The 12,142-nt window shown below is 39.1% G+C and overlaps 1 protein-coding gene across 1 annotated transcript; it reads right to left on the bottom strand.

Moving 5' to 3' along the window:
- Nucleotides 1–11,017: 11,017 nt before the first annotated feature.
- On the bottom strand, nt 11,018–11,756 carry LOC128651477 (60S ribosomal protein L10a-like). Its single transcript, XM_053704517.1, has one exon. The coding sequence runs from the start codon at nt 11,718–11,720 to the stop codon at nt 11,067–11,069; it is 654 nt and encodes a 217-aa protein (XP_053560492.1). The 5' UTR covers nt 11,721–11,756; the 3' UTR covers nt 11,018–11,066.
- Nucleotides 11,757–12,142: the final 386 nt, after the last annotated feature.

Consider the following 12,142-nt stretch of genomic DNA (forward strand, 5'->3'; position numbering starts at 1 on the left):
GCGAACTCGCGAACCGCCATTGAATTCAATAGGCAGGCGAACTTTAAAACCTACAAGGACTCTTTCTGGCCACAATAGTGATGGAAAAGTTGTTTCAAAAGTCCTAACACCTGGACTGTTGCATGCTGGAGGGGGATCCCTGGCAAAACTCCCATGGAAAATTACATAGTTGATGCAGAGTCTGCTTTTAAGCCATAATGGGTCTAAATCAACTAACATTCCCAAAGTGGCTGTCTCAAAACATCCCGGACAGAAGATAGATTGATAGTGATCGATAGGATAGATAGATATACATAGATTGATAGTTAGATAGAATCGATAGAAGAGAAATAGATATTTGTTAGATATATAATTACCCTAATAAATTCTAATAATCAAACATGCGTTCTTGGACCCAACTAGCTTGTGTCAATTAGTACTTTTCTTAGCACTTTAATCCCTGTTCCCCCCCCCCCCCTATCGTGGGAGTTCTATATGGCCTGCCAGATTACCCTGAAAAATTATAATAATAAGACATGTGGTCTGCTACCTATTTTAACGAGGTTGTGTTTTAAGTACTACCATTCTTAGCACTTTAATCTCTGTAACTCCTCCTATTTGGTGAGGTCTATACGGCCTGGATGATTACCCATACAAAATATAATAAGACATCTGCTCTTGGTCTGCGACCCATGGTAACTATGTTGTGTTAATTAGTAATGTCCTTCGCATTTTAATAGCTGTTACTCATACTCACCCTATCGGTGGAGGTCTATATGGCCTGCATGATTACCCTTACAAAATATAACAACCAAACATATGTTCTCGGACCCATGGTAAGTAGGTTGTGTTATGTAGTACTGTTCTTTGCATTTTCATACCTGTTACAACACCAAATGGTGGCAGGTCTATCTGTCCTTCATGATTAGCTGCACCCAAACCCCAAAAAAAGCCGAGTGGTCTTAGACTAACACCCATGGCTAACTCTGTTGTTTCAATTAGTACTATTCTTAGCACTTTCATCCCTGTTCCGGGCGGTCTACATGGCCATCATGATTAGCCGAACAAAATACTACAATCCAACCTTTGCTCAGTCTTCATAGGCCCTTCATTGTCTGTATTTTGATAGTACAGTTCTTATTATTTTTATAGCTGATACAACACCGAATGTTGTCAGCTCTATATGGCCTGCAGGAATAGCTGCACCCAATACAAAAATAAATCCAAGCGGTCTTGGATTAACACCCATGGCTAACTCTGTTGTTTCAAGTAGTACTATTCTTAGCACTTTCATCTCATCATCCCTGTTACTTCCAGGACTCTCGGTGGTGGTGGTCTACATGGCCATCATGATTAGCCTAACCAAATACTACAATCCAACCTTGGCTCAGTCTTCCTAAGGCCCTTCATTGGCTGTATTTCGCTAGTACTGTTCTTATTACTATGGTGGTCTACATGGCCATCATGATTAGCCTAACCAAATACTACAATCCAACCTTGGCTCAGTCTTCCTAAGGCCCTTCATTGGCTGTATTTTGGTAGTACTGTTCTTATTAGTTTAATAGCTGATACGACACCGAATGTTGTCAGCTCTATATGGCCTGCATGAATAGCCGCACCCAAAGCCAAAAAAAAGCCAAGCGGTTTTGCACTAACACCCATGGCTAACTCTGTTGTTTAAAGTTCTACTATTCTTAGCTCTTTCATCTCATCATCCCTGTTACTTCCAGGACTCTCTGTGGTGGTGGTCTACATGGCCATCATGATTAGCCTAACCAAATACTACAATCCAACCTTGGCCCAGTCTTCCTAAGGCCCTTCATTGGCTGTATTTTGGTAGTACTGTTCTTATTAGTTTAATAGCTGATACGACACCGAATGTTGTCAGCTCTATATGGCCTGCAGGAATAGCCACACCCAAAGCCAAAAAAAAGCCAAGCGGTTTTGCACTAACACCCATGGCTAACTCTGTTGTTTCAAGTTCTACTATTCTTAGCTCTTTCATCTCATCATCCCTGTTACTTCCAGGACTCTCGGTGGTGGTGGTCTACATGGCCATCATGATTAGCCTAACCAAATACTACAATCCAACCTTGGCTCAGTCTTCCTAAGGCCCTTCATTGGCTGTATTTTGGTAGTACTGTCATCCTTTTGAATAAAAGATTACAGGAAAGGCATTGATTTTAGAAACCCACAGATCATTATTTGCAACCGTGAATTTAGAAAAAAAAATTGATTACACACCCGTCACACTTATTTATGCTCAGGCCTTTTTAATACGAGGGTCCCGGAGCCTCAACCGAAACAACAGCATGAAAGAGGAGATATGTCATCCTTTTGAATAAAAGATTACAGGAAAGGCATTGATTTTAGAAACCCACAGATCATTATTTGCAACCGTGAATTTAGAAAAAAAAATTGATTAGACAGCCGTGACACTTATTTATGCTCAGGCCTTTTTAATACGAGGGTCCCGGAGCCTCAACCGAAACAACAGCATGAAAGAGGAGATATGTCATCCTTTTGAATACAAGATTACAGGAAAGGCATTGATTTTAGAAACCCACAGATCATTATTTGCAACCGTGAATTTAGAAAAAAAAATTGATTACACAGCCGTCACACTTATTTATGCTCAGGCCTTTTTAATACGAGGGTCCTGGAGCCTCAACCGAAACAACAGCATGAAAGAGGAGATATGTCATACTTTTGAATAAAAGATTACAGGAAAGGCATTGATTTTAGAAAGCCACAGATCATTATTTGCAACCATGAAATTACACAAAACCATTGATTAGACAGCCGTGACACTTATTTATGCTCAGGCCTTTTTAATACGAGGGTCCCGGAGGCTCAACCGAAACAACAGCATGAAAGAGGAGATATGTCATCCTTTTGAATAAAAGATTACAGGAAAGGCATTGATTTTAGAAACCCACAGATCATTATTTGCAACCGTGAATTTAGAAAAAAAAATTGATTAGACAGCCATGACACTTATTTATGCTCAGGCCTTTTTAATACGAGGGTCCTGGAGCCTCAACCGAAACAACAGCATGAAAGAGGAGATATGTCATCCTTTTGAATAAAAGATTACAGGAAAGGCATTGATTTTAGAAAGCCACAGATCATTATTTGCAACCGTGAATTTAGAAAAAAAAATTGATTACACAGCCGTGACACTTATTTATGCTCAGGCCTTTTTAATACGAGGGTCCTGGAGCCTCAACCAAAACAACAGCATGAAAGAGGAGATATGTCATCCTTTTGAATAAAAGATTACAGGAAAGGCATTGATTTTAGAAAGCCACAGATCATTATTTGCAACCGTGAAATTAGACAAAAACATTGATTAGACAGCCGTCACACTTATTTATGCTCAGGCCTTTTTAATACGAGGGTCCCGGAGCCTCAACCGAAACAACAGCATGAATGAGGAGATATGTCATCCTTTTGAATAAAAGATTACAGGAAAGGCATTGATTTTAGAAACCCACAGATCATTATTTGCAACCATGAATTTAGAAAAAAAAATTGATTAGACAGCCGTGACACTTATTTATGCTCAGGCCTTTTTAATACGAGGGTCCCGGAGCCTCAACTGAAACAACAGCATGGAAGAGGAGATATGTCATCCTTTTGAATAAAAGATTACAGGAAAGGCATTGATTTTAGAAAGCCACAGATCATTATTTGCAACCGTGAAATTAGACAAAAACATTGATTAGACAGCCGTGACACTTATTTATGCTCAGGCCTTTTTAATACGAGGGTCCCGGAGCCTCAACCGAAACAACAGCATGAAAGAGGAGATATGTCATCCTTTTGAATAAAAGATTACAGGAAATGCATTGATTTTAGAAACCCACAGATCATTATTTGCAACCGTGAATTTAGAAAAAAAAATTGATTAGACAGCCGTGACACTTATTTATGCGCAGGCCTTTTTAATACGAGGGTCCCGGAGCCTCAACCGAAACAACAGCATGAAAGAGGAGATATGTCATCCTTTTGAATACAAGATTACAGGAAAGGCATTGATTTTAGAAACCCACAGATCATTATTTGCAACCGTGAATTTAGAAAAAAAATTGATTACACAGCCGTCACACTTATTTATGCTCAGGCCTTTTTAATACGAGGGTCCTGGAGCCTCAACCGAAACAACAGCATGAAAGAGGAGATATGTCATACTTTTGAATAAAAGATTACAGGAAAGGCATTGATTTTAGAAAGCCACAGATCATTATTTGCAACCATGAAATTACACAAAACCATTGATTAGACAGCCGTGACACTTATTTATGATCAGGCCTTTTTAATACGAGGGTCCCGGAGCCTCAACCGAAACAACAGCATGAAAGAGGAGATATGTCATCCTTTTGAATAAAAGATTACAGGAAAGGCATTGATTTTAGAAACCCACAGATCATTATTTTCAACCGTGAATTTAGAAAAAAAAAATTGATTACACACCCGTCACACTTATTTATGCTCAGGCCTTTTTAATACGAGGGTCCTGGAGCCTCAACCGAAACAACAGCATGAAAGAGGAGATATGTCATCCTTTTGAATAAAAGATTACAGGAAAGGCATTGATTTTAGAAAGCCACAGATCATTATTTGCAACCGTGAATTTAGAAAAAAAAATTGATTACACAGCCGTGACACTTATTTATGCTCAGGCCTTTTTAATACGAGGGTCCCGGAGCCTCAACCGAAACAACAGCATGAAAGAGGAGATATGTCATCCTTTTGAATAAAAGATTACAGGAAAGGCATTGATTTTAGAAAGCCACAGATCATTATTTGCAACCGTGAAATTAGACAAAAACATTGATTAGACAGCCGTGACACTTATTTATGCTCAGGCCTTTTTAATACGAGGGTCCCGGAGCCTCAACCGAAACAACAGCATGAAAGAGGAGATATGTCATCCTTTTGAATAAAAGATTACAGGAAAGGCATTGATTTTAGAAACCCACAGATCATTATTTGCAACCATGAATTTAGAAAAAAAATTGATTAGACAGCCGTGACACTTATTTATGCTCAGGCCTTTTTAATACGAGGGTCCAGGAGCCTCAACTGAAACAACAGCATGAAAGAGGAGATATGTCATCCTTTTGAATAAAAGATTACAGGAAAGGCATTGATTTTAGAAAGCCACAGATCATTATTTGCAACCGTGAAATTAGACAAAAACATTGATTAGACAGCCGTCACACTTATTTATGCTCAGGCCTTTTTAATACGAGGGTCCCGGAGCCTCAACCGAAACAACAGCATGAAAGAGGAGATATGTCATCCTTTTGAATAAAAGATTACAGGAAAGGCATTGATTTTAGAAACCCACAGATCATTATTTTCAACCGTGAATTTAGAAAAAAAAATTGATTACACAGCCGTCACACTTATTTATGCTCAGGCCTTTTTAATACGAGGGTCCCGGAGCCTCAACCGAAACAACAGCATGAAAGAGGAGATATGTCATACTTTTGAATAAAAGATTACAGGAAAGGTATTGATTTTAGAAAGCCACAGATCATTATTTGCAACCATGAAATTACACAAAAACATTGATTAGACAGCCGTGACACTTATTTATGCTCAGGCCTTTTTAATACGAGGGTCCCGGAGGCTCAACCGAAACAACAGCATGAAAGAGGAGATATGTCATACTTTTGAATAAAAGATTACAGGAAAGGCATTGATTTTAGAAAGCCACAGATCATTATTTGCAACCATGAAATTACACAAAAACATTGATTAGACAGCCGTGACACTTATTTATGCTCAGGCCTTTTTAATACGAGGGTCCCGGAGCCTCAACCGAAACAACAGCATGAAAGAGGAGATATGTCATACTTTTGAATAAAAGATTACAGGAAAGGCATTGATTTTAGAAAGCCACAGATCATTATTTGCAACCATGAAATTACACAAAAACATTGATTAGACAGCCGTGACACTTATTTATGCTCAGGCCTTTTTAATACGAGGGTCCCGGAGGCTCAACCGAAACAACAGCATGAAAGAGGAGATATGTCATACTTTTGAATAAAAGATTACAGGAAAGGCATTGATTTTAGAAAGCCACAGATCATTATTTGCAACCATGAAATTACACAAAAACATTGATTAGACAGCCGTGACACTTATTTATGCTCAGGCCTTTTTAATACGAGGGTCCCGGAGGCTCAACCGAAACAACAGCATGAAAGAGGAGATATGTCATCCTTTTGAATAAAAGATTACAGGAAAGGCATTGATTTTAGAAAGCCACAGATCATTATTTGCAACCGTGAAATTAGAAAAAAACATTGATTAGACAGCCGTGACACTTATTTATGCTCAGGCCTTTTTAATACGAGGGTCCCGGAGGCTCAACCGAAACAACAGCATGAAAGAGGAGATATGTCATACTTTTGAATAAAAGATTACAGGAAAGGCATTGATTTTAGAAACTCACAGATCATTATTTGCAACCGTGAAATTAGAAAAAAAAATTGATTACACACCCGTGACACTTATTTATGCTCAGGCCTTTTTAATACGATGGTCCTGGAGCCTCAACCGAAACAACAGCATGAAAGAGGAGATATGTCATACTTTTGAATAAAAGATTACAGGAAAGGCATTGATTTTAGAAACCCACAGATCATTTATATGACCCGTGTAATAGAAAAAAACATTCATTAGACACCGGTTACACTTATTTATCCTCAGGCCTTGTTAATACGAGGGTCCCGGAGCCGCAACTGAAACAACAGCATGAAAGAGGACATATGTCAATCTTTTTGAATTATAGATTACAGGAAAGGCATTGATTTTTGAAACACTGAGATAATTACTTGCAACCGGGAAATCCAAAAAAAAATTGAACAGACACCCAGTACACTTTATTATCCATAGGCCTTTTCAGCAGAGGCTCCAGGACCCTCAACAAAAACAAGAGCAGGGAGCTGGGCATAGGAGTACAATGGAGTGTGACAATAATAATCTGAAAGTGAAGATTGCATAGTTGTGGCATTTTAATTTTGTTATCGTGGGAACTTAGTACTTGCAATGACCTTGCTCTGGTGAATCCATATCGCAAATGTGTTATTTAAGGCACTGTTTGTCTATTTTTTTGAATATCAGCATTTGTTAAATGAAGCTCAACTTAGGCTGGTGAGAAACAACCTTTCTTCTGGCTGTTTGCAAATGTTGTGGCTCTGGACAAACATGTGAATAAGGGGCCATCAGCCATATTCTGCACGCAACCCCTTTGATGATTGACGATAAACATGTGTCACCTGCAAGCAGAGCTCATTACTTCTGTCTAAATCATCTTCCTGGTATGGACAGGCCACTGTTTCCCACAGCAAGTACGAATTTTGAAATACAAGATTGTCTTGAGTATGGTAGGAAACCAAAGTTTATTTAATTCAGCACTATCTATCACCACAAAAAATGAACTTCTTGAAGCAACAAAAATGCCAGCAATTTCATGTGCTTATGGATGACAAGGACGTCATGTCCTTTGGTGCACAGAGATGGAGACGATTTTTGCCCTCCCTGTACACTACCCAGATGTCTCAAACATCACCAGAAACACAATACAGCCACTCTTGTGAAGTTCCTGGTGTTCCGGTAGCCATCTCTTTGCGCTCCTAAAGGAATACTTTATCAGTGTTTTTGTATACATCCGACAACAGCTTCGGAGACTGTGGTGACGCACATGTTATTTACTGTTGTTCCAGCTGTGGCAATATCAATTGGCATGAAAAAGTTAAGATTTGTGGGTTGGGGAGCCTATAGCTTTTAAGGTAGGACGTGTGTTTGAGGAGCTCCAGGTCTTACAAGTTACTTTGGAGTTAGTTTTCAACCTTAATTTAATTTTCTTTTTGGGATTCATAGTCACACTTTCTGGGGCTATCCAAGAGGAGCCTGGTAAAAGCAGTAGTAGTCACCCCTTATATCAACGGGTACGGAGACCTGTTTTTTGCGTTTCCAATATTGCGCCGTACCCCAAACTAATCCTGAATGAAAAAAAAAATATTAAAATTTGGACTAGTGATGCACGCTGTGGCAATTGCAATTTGCAATAAAAATAATCTGCTAACAACAACCACTACCTACGACCACACCTGACTCCTGAAGTCATGCTTCAGTTATTAAGTCAAGTTAAATTAATTTTTTTTTCTTTATTATGCGCAGCAGAGGCTCCAGGACCCTCGACAAAACCAGCAGCAGGAAAGAGGACATATGGCATCCTTTTGAAAAAAATGATTATAGGAAAGGCATTGATTTTAGAAACACAGAGATCATTAGTTGCAACCGTGAAATCACAAAAAACTTTGATTATACACCAAGTACACTTATTTATCCTTAGGCCTTTTTAGCAGAGGCTCCAGGACCCTCCACAAAACCAGCAGCATGAAAGAGGACATATGGCATCCTTTAGAAAATTAGATTACAGGAAAGCCTATAGCTGTTAAGGTAGGACGTGTGTTTGAGGAGCTCCAGGTCTTCCAAGTTACTTTGGAGTTAGTTTTCAACCTTAATTTAATTTTCTTTTTGGGATTCATAGTCACACTTTCTGGGGCTATCCAAGAGGAGCCTGGTAAAAGCAGTAGTAGTCACCCCTTATATCAACGGGTACGGAGACCTGTTTTTTGCGTTTCCAATATTGCGCCGTACCCCAAACTAATCCTGAATGGGAAAAAAAAAATTAAAATTTGGACTAGTGATGCACGCTGTGGCAATTGCAATTTGCAATAAAAATAATCTGCTAACAACAACCACTACCTACAACCACACCTGACTCCTGAAGTCATGCTTCAGTTATTAAGTCAAGTTAAATTAATTTTTTTTCTTTATTATGCGCAGCAGAGGCTCCAGGACCCTCGACAAAACCAGCAGCAGGAAAGAGGACATATGGCATCCTTTTGAAAAAAATGATTATAGGAAAGGCATTGATTTTAGAAACACAGAGATCATTAGTTGCAACCGTGAAATCACAAAAAACTTTGATTATACACCAAGTACACTTATTTATCCTTAGGCCTTTTTAGCAGAGGCTCCAGGACCCTCCACAAAACCAGCAGCATGAAAGAGGACATATGGCATCCTTTAGAAAATTAGATTACAGGAAAGGCATTGATTTTAGAAACACAGAGATCATTAGTTGCAACCGTGAAATCACAAAAAACTTCGATTATACACCAAGTACACTTATTTATCCTTAGGCCTTTTTAGCAGAGGCTCCAGGACCCTCCACAAAACCAGCAGCATGAAAGAGGACATATGGCATCCTTTAGAAAATTAGATTACAGGAAAGGCATTGATTTTAGAAACACAGAGATCATTAGTTGCAACCGTGAAATCACAAAAAACTTCGATTATACACCAAGTACACTTATTTATCCTTAGGCCTTTTTAGCAGAGGCTCCAGGACCCTCCACAAAACCAGCAGCATGAAAGAGGACATATGGCATACTTTAGAAAATTAGATTACAGGAAAGGCATTGATTTTAGACACACAGAGATCATTAGTTGCAACCGTGAAATCTAAAAAAACATATATTATACACCCAGTACACTTATTTATCCTTAGGCCTTTTTAGAAGAGTGTCCCGGAGCCTCAACAGAAAGAACAGCATGAAAGAGGACACATGGCATCCCTTTGAATAATAGATTACAGGAAAGGCATTGATTTTAGAAAGACAGAAAAAAATTGTTACAAACAGGAAATCTAAAAAAACATTGAATAGACACCCAGTACACTTCTTTATCCTTCGGCCTTTTGAGCAGAGGCTCCAGGACAATCAACAAAACCAGCAGTAGGAAAGAGGACAATTTTTTGCGAATGTAAATTTGAATCAAAAAAATGATTCGATGGACACCCAGTACACCACTTTCTCCTTAGGCCTTTTTATAAGAGGGTCCTGGACCGTCAAAAAAAACACCAGCAGGAAAGAGGACATATGGCATACTTTTGAAAATTAGATTACAGGAAAGGCATTGATGTTAGAAACACAGAGATCAGTTATATGACCAGGGAAATAGAAAAAAAACATTGATTGGACACCCAGTACACTTCTTTATCCTTAGGCCTTTTTAAAAGAGTGCCCCGGAGCCTCAACAGAAAGAACAGCATGGAAGAGGACATATGGCATCCTTTTGAAAAATAGATTACAGGAAAGGCATTGATTTTTGAAAGACAGAAAAAATAAGTTACAACTGTTAAATCTAAAAAAAACATTGAATAGACACCCAGTACACTTCTTTATCCTTCGGCCTTTTTAGCAGAGGCTCCAGGACACTCAACAAAACCAGCAGTAGGAAAGAGGACATATGGCATCCTTTGTGAAAAAAAGATTATAGGAAAGGCATTGATTTTAGAAACCCGGGGATAATTTGTTGCAACCGTGAATTTGAATTAAAAAAAAAGATTGGATGGACACCAGGTACAATTCTTTATCCATAATGCCTTTTTATAAGAGGGTCCAGGACCCTCAAACAAAAAACCAGCAGGAAAGAGGACATATGGCATACTTTTGAACAATAGAGTACAGGAAAGGCATAGATTTTAGAAACCCATAAAAAAAAATTTTAAAATGTAAATTTGAATAAAAAAAATGATTCAATGGACAGCCAGTACACCTCTTTCTCCTTAGGCCTTTTTATAAGAGGGTCCTGGACCCTCAAAAAAAAAACACCAGCAGGAAAGAGGACGTATGGCATCCTTTTGAACAATAGAGTACAGGTACAGCATTGATTTTACAAACCCAGAGATCATTTTGGTCAATTGTTAAATAGAAAAATAAAAATGAGTGGCCAACCAGTACACCTCTTTCTCCTTAGGCCTTTTTATAAGATGGTCCTGGACACTCAAAAAAAACACCAGCAGGAAAGAGGACGTATGGCATCCTTTTGAACAATAGAGTACAGGAACGGCATTGATTTTACAAAACCAGAGATAATTTAGGTCAAATGAGAAATAGAAAATAAAAATGAGTGGACACCCAGTACACCTCTTTCACCTTAGGCCTTTTTTTTTTTTTTTTTCTTTGATAAGAAACTTTATTGGAATCTGTCAATTAGTACAGACGCTGTGGTTTCCCCATTGTGCTCTTGATGTACAGAGCCCTCACATTTTGCCAGTTCTTTTTCAGGAGAGACACAAGGAAGTTAATAGACAGGTGAATATTGTACACAAGTTCCTCCTCATTCATCTTTACATGGCCACATGCAACAGCAAGACACAGGACCTTTTTCATTTGAAACTTAATAGTGGACTTCACTTCATCCACCTTTGCAACCATGTTCTCGTTGTGAGTGAGCAGAGAGGGGAACTTGCCAGCCTTGTTCAGCCCAGGTCCCAGGATACGAGGGATCTGCTTGATGAGAGACTCTGAGGTCAGGAATGCATCATATTTCTTAGCAAGCTTTTTTACTAGCTTCTTGTTTTTGTTCAGCTTTTTTAGGGCCTCTTGATCCATATGGGGTAATTCTACTGCCTTTGCTTCATCGCAATGCTGCTGGTCTCCCAAAACACACACTGAAAACTTAGGGCGAGGGGTTGACTTTAGCCTGACGGTGCCAGAGAAACGCTTGTCCTTTTGGGGGTCATAGTTTTTTAGACTGATCTGCAGTTCCACTGTCTCCAAAAACTTTCTCTTCTTCCTCTTTGACCCTGTGAGTAATTCCCTCACTGCCTCATAAAGCGTATCACGAGAAACTTTGCTGCTCATCTCTGCGGCAACCCGACGGCAAAGTCAGAAAGGAAAAAGGAGGCCTTTTTATAAGAGTGTCCAGGACCCTCAAACAAAATACCAGCAGGAAAGAGAACATATGGCATACTTTGGAACAATAGAGTACTGGTACGGCATTGATTTGTGAAACCCACAGATAATTGTTTGTAAAAGTGAAATAGCACCAAAAACCATTCTTGGACTCCCACTCCAGGTCGTTCACCTTCAGCTTTTTTATAAGAGGGTCCAGCACCCTCAACAGAAACAACTGCAGGAAACACCACCACATATGCCATCCTTTTGCACAAGCGAGTACAGGTATGGCATCCATTTTAGAAACCCAAAGATAATTGAGAGGAACCAGGAACATTTCTATAAAAACTGGATGGGGCAACCATTACTACAGGTCGTTCTCCTTCAGC

This window comes from Bombina bombina, chromosome 3 (genome assembly GCF_027579735.1).
Source record: "Bombina bombina isolate aBomBom1 chromosome 3, aBomBom1.pri, whole genome shotgun sequence".
NCBI classification, from domain to species: Eukaryota; Metazoa; Chordata; class Amphibia; order Anura; family Bombinatoridae; genus Bombina; species Bombina bombina.

What these genes read in the sequence shown, in the direction of transcription:
- LOC128651477 (XM_053704517.1), bottom strand. Translation starts at nt 11,720, where the DNA reads ATGAGCAGCAAAGTTTCTCGTGATACGCTTTATGAGGCAGTGAGGGAA.